The 14,624-nt window shown below is 40.5% G+C and overlaps 1 protein-coding gene across 5 annotated transcripts in view; it reads right to left on the bottom strand.

Annotated features, from left to right (window-relative positions):
* FARP1 (FERM, ARH/RhoGEF and pleckstrin domain protein 1) overlaps nt 1–14,624 on the bottom strand; it is a 204,133-nt gene that overhangs the window by 52,555 nt on the left and 136,954 nt on the right. For all 5 annotated transcript variants that reach the window (XM_082278890.1, XM_082278894.1, XM_082278891.1 and 2 more), the window contains exons 4-8: nt 12,325–12,367; nt 11,142–11,220; nt 8,595–8,692; nt 3,174–3,288; nt 1,871–2,018 (exon numbers count right to left, since the gene is read on the bottom strand). In XM_082278890.1, the coding sequence (XP_082135016.1) occupies nt 1,871–2,018; nt 3,174–3,288; nt 8,595–8,692; nt 11,142–11,220; nt 12,325–12,367 (483 nt within the window). The remainder of the gene's footprint in view (nt 1–1,870; nt 2,019–3,173; nt 3,289–8,594; nt 8,693–11,141; nt 11,221–12,324; nt 12,368–14,624) is intronic.

Here is a 14,624-nt window from a genome sequence, read left to right as displayed (position 1 = left end):
TCAGTGTTCAGTCTTGGAGCTTGACCCAGTAAAATTTCCAAGCTTTTCAGAAACTTTGAAAACAAAACAAAACTGTTTTGGAAGTCCCAAACACATTAGGTCAAGAAGAGATGACTTCAGACCTTGACAAATCAACCCTCAGGCCATCAACCTGCAGCTACACTTTACAGAAGGATCCCAGCTGTCTGCTGGGACTCTGAGGTCCATGCTGCTTTCTGTGGATAGATACTTCCACCTTGAAGACAGTCTTATTTAAAAGTCTTGGCAATTCATTAATTCAGCTGATGAAAATGCTGTGGGGGAGCAGGGGAAGTGTTGCTGCCTGTTCTGAGCTTCCCCTCCCCAAGACACTTGCCTCTGCCACGTGCTCCAAGCTCCTTTGTTCCAAGCGCGGGCAAAACCAAATGTAACTCAGACTCTTCAGCAGTGTCTGATTGGCCGCTCACCCCGGGTCCGCCCCCAGTCCGCCCCTTCCCCCTTCTCCCAATAAAAGAAGGGCACCAAGAGGGGGCCCATCCTCTCTGGCTTTGCAACTCTTTCTGCGAACATCTCTTGTCGTCTGTTTCTTTTTGAAAGCATCTAACTGCGGGAAATTAGGCGAGAAGAGAGCTATATTTCTCCCTCTTTGCTTCTCCTGCAGCTGATACAGTTACCGATTTTAGAGCTACTGAAATGCTGGATTGCCCATGCTACCTCTCTGGGTTGCTCGAGGCTTTCTAAGACATTGAACTACGAGCGCTAGCCGGTAAAAAGCTGAAAAGATACCTCTCTCAGGGAAGGGCCCGAACATACAATTGCTTGAGTTATGTGCATTTCTAACAACATCCTAGTGTTCTCATGCTTCAACCTATGCTTCAGTTTTGGGGTTCTACTACTACCTCACTTAAAAAGATCAGGGATCTTTTTAATTTGCTGCCTCTTTTTGGTTGGTTGGTTTAAACTCTGATCTCACAGCATTTGGGACAGACATTTCTGGACTTGTTTGTTGCTGTTACTTTTCTTTATGAAAGGACTCAAAGTACTTTGTAGGCTGGAAATACTAGTATTTTGATTATAGTCAAAATGTTAAAATGAATAGTCTTTTTAGACAATTGTAAAAAGGGATATTTTAAAGAACAGCTTACTGACTGTTTTTAACACAGAGTGAGGTAAGCATCTAAAGTGAAAGCAGTTGACACCAGCTGACTACCTGTAGCTTCACAATTGTAAAAGCCCAATTTATTATTTATCTAAGGGGAACAGCAGAATGAGAATTTGATAAATTTACTAATGATGCTTCGTGAATATTTACTAGACTGACTGGGGTAGGAAAGGACAGGAAAGAAACAGAAGGGAAACACTTTGGATCTTTAAGGGAAAGAAGTAAGATTCATGGATTTAGCAAAGGTACAATGGCCAAGGCTGGTCAAGAAAATTGTAAGAATTCTAACAAAGTAACACTACAGAGAGCTTATATTTACTGCCTTCATCCTTCTGCATGGACTCCAGATGTCTGTTGTTTTACTTGTCTCTGCTTCTCACCCATTTAATACGCACTATGCCTGCAAGACCTACCTGCTCCTACATGTAGGAGAAGCCAGCATAACCAACCTGCAAACTGTGAGCCATGGCCCAGTTTGCATCTTGAACAGCACATTGTGGATGCAGATGGAGATCTACACTGCACATCCACATAAGGTAGGAGTCCCTACCTAATGCAGGACCTAATGCAGCTACAACAGGTTTAAGATCATTCCTAGAAAAAATTTTGGAAGTTCCTGCCTTTTTCCAACTGAATACTTGTAGACATGGCTGAGTTCCTGCATTCTTACTGCTGTCAGAAATCTCTCTGCTTTATTAAGTACAGAATCATGTCCCGAGCAGCTCTAACCTGAAACACCAGAATGCCTGTGTTGGCAACAGCCAGGTTGATTTTTGTCCCCTCCCTGTCCTTGGCTGGATGCAAGCGTATCCCGTACATCTCCAGGCGACGGGCAATCTCCAAAAGCTGGAAATCAGACTCTGCTGGTGTCTGTCCCCTTGAGAAAGAAAACAGAGAACACTCACAAGCTTGTCGCACCTTTTAATAGAGATCAAGAGGTCCTCCAGAGAACAAAGAGACATTTGATCAAAGAGACTGAAAACTGTCAGAGGTATAGTATCTGTATGGTTTTTTGCTATGTCCCCAGACTTGTACCAGCTAGAACAACAACTTACTCTAAACAAATATCAAAGAACACACAGATTTTACAGTCTATTACGAATTTTGACTGCTCCAGTTCTGAGACACTTGATACAGCTAGATTTCAAACCATTAGCTCTAACAGAATTTACTACCTCCCTTTGTTTTTTCCACTGGAAAACATGCCATATTCCTAAAAAAAAATCATGACTGGAAGCGTGCAATGATGCTATTCATTGTAAAAGGGAATGTAATACCACAATGAAGTAAAACAGAAGGCATTAAAACCTTACCATAAATCTTGGGAAGCTATAAGCACCACATTAATTGTGATGAAATTACGCAAAGCTTTGATTATTACTGCCACAGAAATCACTACCACTCACCTATTATTCAACCTAGCTCAAAAATGAAACTGTTCACGTCTTGAAGTGTTCTCAACAGCTAAAAAATACTTCTCTGTGCCTTATTGGTACTTAATTTTCTTCCTAGTGCAGGTCTTTCCTCCAGACATTAGGATACAATTTGCATTATCATCTTGAATTCTGCCCCCCAAATCCCTAATTCTGCAAGTACTCTGTGCTTTACCTAAAACTGTCACTAAACCCCTTCTTCAACCTATCTCAAAATACAGCACAGAAAGGTTGAAAGGCAACATTGTGTCCTTGAAAACAAAAGACTACTGTCAGAAGTGCCTGACTGATCAGTCGTGATTTGCAATCATACCTGCATGCACAAAATCAGCAGTGAAGCATTTTGTATGAAATAGACTGTAAAATAACAGCATGCTTGAATGAATATCGAATCAATTGCACTTTGACCATCTTGTTATGATGATGGGAAAAAGGCAAGAGTAACCTTCAGAAAGTTCATAGACTTTAACAGTTTCTGAGAAGCAATGTTTGAGAAACTCAGAGGTCCAGACCTCTTTTGTACTTCAGATCTAGCATATACTTACAGTTAGAACTACTCTGCAGAAAAAGAAGGCCAATAATAAAACCAAAAATCTTACATGTGGTTACGGTGAAATTCCATGATTTTGTCTTCTAGTGCTTCTTGATGAGGTATATACTTGTTCTTCGCTAAGTGTTCACGATGTATGGTTTCATCAAAATCCCCAATCTCAGCTATGGAGAATATTAAGAGAAGTCTATTAAAACACTTTATTGCATCTAAATAATCTGGTCAATCCAAAAGACCAGGACAGTTGGGAAGAGGGCAAAGAAGCAAACGTAGTCCCTTGCAACCTGTGTCATAGTTTTATGATTCAGATTCCCACTACATTATCTTCCACACATTACTCTCTTCTCTTCTGTGTTAGTATTCAATATGAGAGAAGAAGCCCAAGGATTTCTCCCATCTACCACAACCAAGTAAGTTGTTGGATGTCAACTGAAGAGATGAAGCCATCAGGGCTACCTTTACTTGTGTGGGGGATAAGGGCAGGGGTAACACAGAGGGCAGCACTAACTGAGCAGAACTCATCCATCTCTCTCACGGTGCTCAGCTGCCTTTCCATGGAGCAGCTAAACACCAGCTTCCTCTCCAGACCCATGTCCCACACAGTAACCTCTGAGAAAGTCAAGAAGATGGTTCTGTTTGCTTGTTCGAACACAGGCTTGTAATCCACCTCATAGGATTATGAAACATTTGTCTTCCTCTAATTCTGCAGCAGTATGAGACACATTCTGTCTTCCTCCTCCTCAAAGCTGCTTCCATCTGTTGCAGTTATTCAACACTGTGTGTGCAACAGTATGGCACACCCACCTTCCATTTTGCAGCCCATTCAGTGAAATTTCCTTTTTATGGCAGGTGTGAGGGTGAGGGGCAGGCAAACTATCTGTGGGTGCCAAATTACTATCTTGTTGCCTGCTATTCTTGGAACGTCTCTGAGTCTTGCTATTAGTTTTTTCACTGAACAGGCATAGCAGCTTCTGCCTGCAAACCTCATGGAGTAATAGCAACATCGCTGCAACAAAGGCTGCTACCTTGGCAACGCCAGGGAAATTAAAATACAGTGCCCTCAAATTAAATGCAGGTTGCAGTCAGACATGTTGCTACACAGTTGACCGAGGATATGACAGAGCCAAGCTCAGATACACCTGCTTCATCCTCACCCCAGTTCCGCCCATGTAAATGAACCGTTAATCCAGTTCTGTTCAAACTAAGTATGTTCAGAAAGAGGAAAGGTTTCAGAGCACATTTAAAACACTGTATTTCTGCAAACTGGGATCAGATGTACCTTAAATGCAGAGGGAAAGCAACAGCCTTGTGTAGGCACTGAAAATGAAGAACCAAAGCATCTAGGAATGACAGAGCAGTAGCTTTTTTGACCCAAACTGCCTGCACACACATGATACATTTTTTTGCTTTGAAGGTCAGAGGTGGAAAAGAGCTGAAAGCTGAGACTCTCTGATTTCCACCCCCTCATTCACCCCATCTGTTCTCAATCATTCCTTAAAACGGTAGAAATACTACAGAACCTTTGAGAATTTCCTTTTTTAAAATTGTCCTGTTTATCCCCATCTCAGAAACAGCTCTCTCCTTCCAATTTTACTCATCCCAGACTCACAAATCTTCAGGGTCTGTTTTTAATCCTAACTCAAATAAAAGGCAAGTTTCTGTTCTTTATTGAAGCCATAAACCCACCTAAGTTTGCAACACCTCAAATAACATGGGCCTGGATTCTTCAAAATGCAGTTCAAAACCCCTATGTCTGTGTACACAGATGAGCTTAACACACCTCCTGTAGGGCTTTTTTCAGAGTCAACAGTACAGAAGACTCTTTCTCCACCTCTACATGATTTCTAAAATGTTCTCAGCATTTTTCGACTGCTAATCCATTACCCATTATCAAAATTGTCTAATTTTAAGTTACTGCTGAATTTGTTCTCTCTGACCTCATACTCAACAAGCTTTTACTTCCCTCCTTACCCTCCTTTTCCACCTTAAATGACTTTCTAGTAGCACTCTGTTGAGAATGAGAGGAAGTTATATTGTAAATATTGTCAGCCTCACATGTAACTATTCTTTAAAATCTTTTCATGTGATTTAAATAAAGACTTATTTATACTGCTGATGGTTTTTCTCCATCACTTACCTTGCAAGTGCATTACATCATGCTGTATTCTGTCTGTATTAGCATTTCTGGTATGTCTAACGCTTTGTATTTCAGCTCTTTTCCTCTTACCACGGAATCATAGAATTGCTTCATTTGGAAAAGACCTCTAAGATGATTGAGTCCAACTGCTAAGCCAGCACTGCCAAGCCCACCTGTAACCATGTCCCCAAGTGCCACATTTACATTTATTTTAAATACCTCCAGTGATGGTGACTCCACCACTTCCTGGGGAAACCTGTTCCAATGCTTGAATTTCTTCTTTCCATGAAGAAATTTCTCCTAGTATCCAATCTAAACCTTCCCTGGTACAACTTGAGGCCATTTCCTATTGTCTTATCACTAGTTACCTGGGAGAAGAGGCCGACCCCCACCTGGCTACACCCTCCTTTCAGGCAATTGTAGAAAGCAGTAAGGCCCACCCAATCCTCCTTTTCTCCAGCCTAAACAATCTCAGCTCCCTCAGCTGCTCCTAATAAGACTTGTGCTCCAGAACCTTCCCCATCTTCCTTGACCTTCTCTGGACACAATCCAGCACCTCAGTGTCTTTCTGAGGGACACAAAACTGGACACAGGATTTGAGATGGCGCCTCACCAGTGCGGAGTACAGGGGGACACAAAATCACTGCCCTGGTGACACTGACGCTGGCCACACTATTCTTGATAGAGACCAGGATGACATTGGCCTTCTTGGCCACCTGGGCACACGCTAGCTCATGGTCAGTCCATCTTCATACATCACACACTCACTGTACTGCATCGTTTGCAGTACCCAAGTGTCCTCTCACTTCTAACGCTTTTTACAATGCTTCTAAGGTATTTTTGAGTGTTTCAAATATAAATTTCATTCTGTAATATACACGCTAATTTAGCAGAAATCTATTTGCTGTCATATTATGATTTTATGATAAGTAACAGTCTATAGCATTGACATAAGCTTGCATACATAATATATGGGCCTCCTGGAATCAGGTATTCCCCATGGAAACTGCTCATTGGCACAGCATTAATAAGACATACAATAACTAACCTGCATTCTCAATCTTTCCCCTTTGACACCATTACTCTTATCATCTGTTTACTTTGATTTTTATTGCAGACAAATACATAGTTCTTTTACTACTGAAAAATAAGCTAGGGACGAAATAAATAAAGACAGCCATGCAGGTAAGATATAGCTATAGACTCTTGCCAGAGAAAATTTTCACAGAAAAACGTTCATGAGATACAAGACAGACAAATAAAAAAGACAACTGCAAACTTCTAGCAGAGGTTTCTAGCACACTCCTATGCAAAAAAAGGGAGAGGGGGAAAATCATGAACAGCAAAAAAAGAGGCTAGATTACAGTCAGGAGACGTGGAGGGGAAGCACTTCAGGTGCACCATGAGGCACAACTTCCCTCTGCCCAAAACGGCAGTTCAGATTCTGTGAACACTGTTTCACTTCTGCATGATGAAGGTCTTTCTCTTCTGACACAATGAAAAGATTCCTTTTTTCAGTACAAAAGTAGCTTACCTTGCTCTTAGCTTACCACTTAAGGAGAGTACTACTTGAGCCCTAAAATCCCAGTTCAGAATCACTCTGCACCTCAAGGTCACAAGTGAAAGGGACAGAAGTTTCAAATGCACCATGATCACTTCAAGCAAACCGCGGAAAATTATACAATCCAACAATGTAACACATCTCATTAGCACAAGAGCAATGGTGATAATTTGCCACTCTGCACACCTTGGAAATGAGTGCTTCTCACCAGCCTGCACAGGTGTGTAATGGAGGAATTTTGAAAATCCATGGAATTAAATTTGAGTTTAACTGTGGAGCAGAGGGACACAGACACCTTGTAAAGGTGAAAGGACATCCTATATTTTATCCTCTTATGCTGTTGCATTAGGAAAACAAGCTAGCAGTTGCACTCTGAACCGTTTGGACTCCCGAGCTGAAGACAGCTCAGTGAAGAACTTTAGTAATTAAAAAGGTCCAAGTAAGACATGAAATAGGATCCAAGCAGAGATAATAAGGAAAACAATGCATAGAAAGTGTAAGTGCTCAAGAGAATATGATCAGAAAGCAATACCTCAAATGAAGAGAGACACATGCATTAGGGTGTCCACTCCTCAACAACTTTCTCTGGTGCACAGACATTTAGTAGGAAAACTCAGCCTCCTGGAATGCAGTTTAGCAAATGAGACTCAATTTCCCCAAATGATCAAGATTTTTTTTATTGCCTGAGATGAAAGAAAGTCAGAACTAGCTTAACCAAGAAAAGAAATACAGCTGGATTGCTGGACACTATAACGGGAAAAACTAAGAGACAAAAATCTCACTAGGCAAGGATTTCATTTTTTTTAAGTCTGTGCTGACAAAATACTCAATTTTAAAATGGTGTGAGGACTACAGAATTTCACAGCTTCTTACTGCTACTCAGTCACACTGGTCAATAATGACCATAGCAAACAGTACCATAAAATACCTGCCTTTCCAACAGCAGTTGATGAGAAACCGCCCTAACACTCTAACAGACTATGACAAAGGATCTTGAGATTTATCTGTTCACCTCCAAAGAGCTTCCAAATGCCTTTGACTGTAATTTCCATACAACAGCATTACAGTGGAAGTACACAATACTGAATTGTACAAAGATCATTCAAAACAACATCTATTACAACCATTATATTTGCTGCTAAGTGGTTTTTCCTAATGTTATTCTCAAGATGAGTATCCATAAAGTTTTGAAAGGGAAAACATACACTGTCTTTCAAGTGATGTGGAAGCTAAAAGAAGCTTTGATGTCATGAACAGAATTAATGTATGATTCTGCTGGACAGTGTTATTATGCATACTTTGCAATTTTAAAAAAAGGGGGGGGGTTTAAAATCGATTGTTTTCTTTTCTTCCCTATCAGTTTCCTCTTAGGACTGTGATTTAGTCTGGCATTCTAAGCATGTTTATTTACTACATTCTCTAGACAGCTTACAGATCTCCAGGAATTTGAATACCCTGCTGATATGATGCAAAGTATAATAAAATGGGATTTCAGCAGAATTCAATGTCTGCCACTGCCTGCAAAGTCTACTTTTTAAATCATCTTTGGCAGCCCATCAAATGCTTTGAAAATTCAAATCCAGAGACCAGAAACTCTTCTTTATCTGAAACAGTAAATTATCTGTATTTGAATACCATTATACAGAAGTACAATAAATTATCCATATGGCTTAAAACTGTCCCTACAGCAGCTACTAACAGGTAACCCTGCAAAGCATGTCCAGCCAATCATCCTGTTTATCGGTCTGGAAAGGAGAAAAAAGAGAACTTACACTGTACTATATGTGAGACTAGGAGGGCAGTGCTGGTATCATTACATGTTAGCCTTCCCTGTGCCAGGTCCTGCTTCACTTGCAGTGCAAATAGGTACCTGCAAAACAAAAGTGAACAAAGAGTTACACAAAGCAGGAGGGAAAGAGGGGAAAGTATACCAGCTCTGGCTTTGACTGCACGTTCCCTTCACTGTTTGGAATCTACAGAAGTGATCTGAATTACCTAAGTTTAGAGGCTAAATAAACCCCAACAGATACTGTATTACTGCCATTAGAGCTGTACATGGTGGCTGCTTTGAAAAACCAAGATAACTCTCTTTTTCTCTCTTCCTCCCTCCCTTGGAACCAGAGCAACAAGATATGACAGTGCTAGCAAATGTGACAGCTATTAAGTCCTCAGCAAGAGATAATGCAGCTGCTTCTAACCATGAAGAAATGACAGATAAACCAGTGATTTAGAGTTCTCAGTTGGTTCTTGTAGAATACAAAGTGAACTCTAAACTTCCACCTTGGCTCTCACTTGGGAATGAGGCACAAAATCTTGATCAAACAACTCTAGCTAGCTAGCTAGCTCTGATACCTTTGTGGCCCTAATATCTGCACTGTCCATGTACCAGCCCTTTCTAACACTGCCTCCAAGCCATTTCAGCCATGCAAGGCAATTCTACATTGCCAGTTTAAATGCTGAGACAACAGAAGTCCAAGACATTATTTCAAAATTTAAATTTCTTTTAGCTTCAACAGAAATTAAATGGCTTAGTTCCACTCTGTATCCAATTCTTCCCTCCAAAAAAACCAAAAAAGCTAGCAATGGGCATTTATTTCTCCTACAGCTGGTCTGAAACCTGAAGTGGTGAGACACACCTTAACAAGCCTTCCAAAGGCTGCAGCTCCTCTGGAGAACTCATACAAGGATCTCAATAATTTTAGTAAGACCAGATTTTTATAGGTTTAGAGAAAAGCTCTCATTTGAACAGTGAGTTTCTGAATGAGAAGATGTAGGTACACTAAATGAAAAGGGCAAGCTGATTTCAGAAGTATGGAAAAGTACCACGTATGTACAAACTGAAATAATACAGCAGATCTACATAATGTCCTTTTGAAACCTGCAGACATCTGTCTACCCATACAAACTTCACCCTGGTAGAGGAACACAGCACAAAAATCTTATAGTCTCTTCTTCAAGTGATGAAGCAGTTCCCCGTGTATATGCTTTCACATCCTACACATCGCTGTGTATATATCAAGTCCCTTAGCATACATATGTAAAATCTAACCATAAAAAGTCATTAGGATTAACAGACACATCTCCAGATACAGAGAGAGATCACCAAAAATTAATTTACAGTTCACATACTAAGAAACTGATATGCAGAATATCTATTCAGAAACAGGAATGTTTCATTAATAACATCACATTTTGAGTTTTCATTCATCCCTTTATTCTTTTTACTCTTTCTTTTATTCTTTAGTCTTTACCAAGTAAATACTCCTTCTTCCTACCCTACATTTCTACTTTTCTCTTTCTAGGCCATCAAGAGATATCAATATATTTTTTTTTATTCCAATGCTCTATTACCAAAATAAAACATGACAAAGATAAACAGAACATCAGAGAAGTGGACTTGTTCTTTATAATACAAGTCATAAGGACACCAGAGCTCTTTGCAAAAAAGGACTTTGTCCTGTGAGAAGATTGAAAATAAAAACTAATAGTGAAAATTCTGAATCTGAACAGAAACATGTAATTAAGAACCAGTGATACTGTAGACCAGAAAAAGAGTGAAAAGTTGTAGTGAAGAAATACTGCGACAAAACAATGCTTCTGACCATAAAGGAAGGACCTGATAGTGAGAAAGAACCTTAACAGGTCTCTCATACACATATTTACTCACAGAAAATTAGGACTCTTTGTGCCAATACAGTGGGAAATTCAAAGCTTAAATGAAGTTTTTGAAATGTACTGAAAAGCATTTAAGCATTAGTATTTAAGGTACTCTGTCCGCATATGTACTTGTCTTTCTCTACATTCTTATTTTTCATTTTATTCCTTCTCCTTTGCATTTTTCCACTTCCAAAGTCACACTTCCACCTGTGCAAACCTTTGGCACTTGTGTTGGCTATACAGACAGGGTCCAATGCTGCTGCAAATTGGCAATTCACAGAAAACAGCTCTCCCCCAAATGAAGGTGCAGAGTCACACATGTCCCTTGGCAGAGGGGCACCCCAGGGTGCCAATACATGACTTGATCATGCCAAACAGAGAACTCTGTTGCCAAACTGACCTCTCTTGGGATTAGTAAAGCTCTCCCAGGACTCCATATCCAAGGAGGCAAAAGACTCCTGGACTTTGCAGAACCTCTCAGCACAGACTGCTGCTGAATCTTAGGGCCCATTTTTTCAGGTGCATTCAAGGCTGGGACAAATAATACCAAGCTAAAAGTAAGAGGCAGTCATTAATCCTCACCCAGTCATCTCAAATTCAACGTTCTCTCCCCTCTGTCCATCAGAGATTTAACAAGAAGAAATAGTCATGCAGCTACTAACCTTGTCAGTTCCTCCTGCAGCTGAGCATGGTCAGGTGGGAAGAATTTTACCACAAATTTTACAACAACATGCTTCGGTCCTAGGGAAAATGTCACAGGAAGTTAACAAACATCAATAACATGCTGGCCAAATATGCACAATGATGTCCAAGGGATGATTCATGTAACCTGAAGTGCATACTGACATGCTAACCTATTGTCCTTTGTTGGTATGCAGGATATTTGGAAACTGCCCAATAAAATTCACACACAATAAAAGAGAACAGTAACTTGGTCAAGGGCTATTCTGCTAAAACCAAGTATGTTTTTAGTAGTTACATCAGCTGATCCAATAAAATATATGTGTATCTACTCTCCTTGTTTCAGAACAGGAGAGAGCTAGAATACACTCCACTTTTTAAGTTGACTAGCAAGTTACTATTTCTGTTTTAAGAACAGCACATTCATTCCAACTCTTACAAGTATGACCAGTGACAAAAGGACCATTGCGTCCCTGTCTTGTGAGAGGGAGAGGTGCCAGAGCACACACTCAGACTAATATAACCAGAAAAGCACCTAGAAAAACTGAATCTCAATGGCAAAGCTCAATGAATTAAGAACTTGGCTGATATTTGACAGAGAAACAAAATAACCAGAACCTTTCCTGTTCACTTCTACTCTTTACAGAGCTGGTGGCTATTTACAATTTCCTGTTCTTTCCCACCACCCACTGTAACTTCCCATATCCCAACTGTTTCCTTCTCTTGGTCTCCAACAGTCCCAGGTTCTGCAGCAATGTCCCACACAATTGTAATACATCTGCTAGCTCCTTTCCAATAATAAAGTTTTCCTGTTCTTTTTCTTCCATTCTGATTCCTGCTACTACCAGTCAGCAATGTATGTTCCTTTAGTCCTTCTTTTACTACCCTCTTTTTCTCTACAAAATTGTTCCCTCCATTGCCACTAGTGCCTCTTCTAGTGACTGACTAAACCCCAGCCTCCCATGGGGTGGGGTCAGCCCGTTCATATGCTCATGTGACATAACTTCACAGGTACATCTTTTAAGGATAGGCTGGAAACAAAAAAATAATTCCAACAAAATTTAGTGCAGAAGGTTGAGAACATAAAGATTGCAACCGACAGAGTCCTAATTTATTCAAGTACTCTCAGACTGAGCAAAGAAATGTCAACAAGGAAGTACTTACTTCTAATCTGTTTCATAACAGGCTTCAAAAGATCGAGCCACACCTGAAAACAAAAGAAGGTGGTGTTATCATCTCTAGACAAACTTCCAGAGGAGCATTTTTAATTGCAATACCTAGATTATCAGTTACTTACTTATTTTTTCCAGTGTGGTCATTGTGCTTTCCTTAATTATACATGGTGGGTTTTCTCCCCGAAATTCCGGGAGATGCTCAGGAAACAGCACTGTTAATGGGCACAGCTTTCAAAGCAGTAGAGATTCAGGGAGCTGGGAAACAGTGAGGAAATCTCCCCCTCACTTGTCTCAGACACCAACAATCACAGAACATGTGGTCAGGAACCATTAATTTTGTGGAAAGAACAGCTGAAATGAGGAGTTTAGGAAAAGACAATCTTACATTGTCATTGAGTTCCAAACCCTGATTAATCTTGAGAAAGGGAAGTGAATGGAGGTTTTGAGTGCCTTTGAGGCTGGGAATGCTGGACAAATGGAGAAATGAGATGGCAGCAGCCTCCTGGTATGGGGGACCTAATAGGAATCCCAGTGTGAGGTCTGGGCATAAATGCGGAGCTCCGTTGCTGAGCTCCATGGAGATAAAGCAGCCTCCCTCCCACCACCTGCAGAAGGAATGGCTATTCAGATCACAGGTATAAAGCAGACAACAGCACAAGGTGGTAGTTCACTTGACAACCCATTTTCTAGGACAGTGTGTGGGTCTTCCAGCTTTCAAAAGCGACGTAGTGGGGGGAAATACAGTTTTGAGAGCCTATCCCCCCAGCCTGCAGTTTCAAGTCAGAAAGGCTGGGGCAAAACGTTACAGAAAGCCAAGGGACAATCACGCAGAAGGTAAAAGCCAGATGAGTCACAGGGCCTGGAGACAGGTCGTTGTCCTCAACTGGTAACTACCCATGCCCATGATTTATATTTTGTTATCTCACTGAATTGCACAGGGCCTCCCTTGAATACAGCTGGAATTTGTGGAAGAACACCCTACAACCACCACAAAGGTTAAAGACATTAAAAGCCAAATTAACGGAGTCCTCCTCTAGAAAAAGAGTATGTATTAAAATTATTACTTCTTCGACCTTTAATAATTTTAGATTATGCAGAGACTGAAACATACTCAAAATATCCATTCCCTAAAATCACCTGAGAAGCCAGACAGGAGCAGGCCTGTGTCACTGCTGTAACTGCTCCAATGCCATGTGCCATTTTTATCAATACTAATATGAGTAATTCCAATTAGCAGACACCTCATGGCCCTGCCCTTTCTCAAACACTCAGTTACTCAGTTGAATTCTTCTTACATTTCTCAGTCTAGAAAAGTCTTTTTCTTTTTTTAGGAGGTTAAAGAAATTTGGTTATCCAGGAACAGTAATACAGTTTTTATCACATTAAACTGGTCCTGACACACTTCGACACTTGAGTAACTCAAAACTTTTGTTCCTGGAAGTTCGCATGTACATAATCTGCAACAAAGGTCAGGGGCTTTGCCAAGTTTAATGAGAGAGAAAAAAGACGTCTTGAATATGAAACAGCCAATTTACAAGATTATGAGAATAACATATTTTACTTGATGCCAAAAAAAAAAAAAAAAAAAAAAAAAAGAGAAAGAAATGTCTCTTCTCCCCAGAGGTGGTTTATGGTAACAGCATGAGCACACAAGTGCACCATTCCTTTCTCTACTTTCCCAGCCATCCTACAAGCAAGTTATAACATCCTTGAACAGACTGCTGGATACTGCCAATCTGTGTACTGAATGCATGTAGTGAGAAAGGTGGGTCAAAACAACAATGTCACCAACTATCATCAAACCCAAGCAATCAAAACTTCTGCATCATGCAGCTCCCACACTGTATCTAAACACCATCAGTCTGAGACTGGTTTATAAACTGGAAAGGAAAACTAATGTGAGGTCTTAATTAAGATTAATGTTCTTCATTTTCTCCAGAACTACAAGGCTAGACTTTTTATTTGTTAAACAAAGGCTGGCATTCCACGATGGTGACCAGATTTCAGCAGCTGGAGAATTGGGGCAGACATCAAGTGTGATGAAACTCTGTGAAACCCCAGGCTTGGCGACAGTGCCTTGTTTTTCTCCTTGTCCCAGCAGGAAGTGGAGCACTCAGACCCTCCACAATCATCTCCCATGCAGGTCTTGTTTGCTCCAAGCATGGCATGCTTGAATGTATACAGCTGCCAGGAAACCTGACTGCCAATATGTCAGATATGAGGTCTGGAGCCTTGCATGTTGAAATAAACACAGCCAAATTGTGAATATATGACTTCACATACATATGA

Source organism: Coloeus monedula (genome assembly GCF_965178545.1).
Source record: "Coloeus monedula genome assembly, chromosome: 3".
Lineage (NCBI taxonomy): Eukaryota > Metazoa > Chordata > Aves > Passeriformes > Corvidae > Coloeus > Coloeus monedula.
The sequence above is the reverse complement of the archived record's forward strand: the minus strand, read 5'-3'. Positions and strand labels throughout refer to the sequence as shown.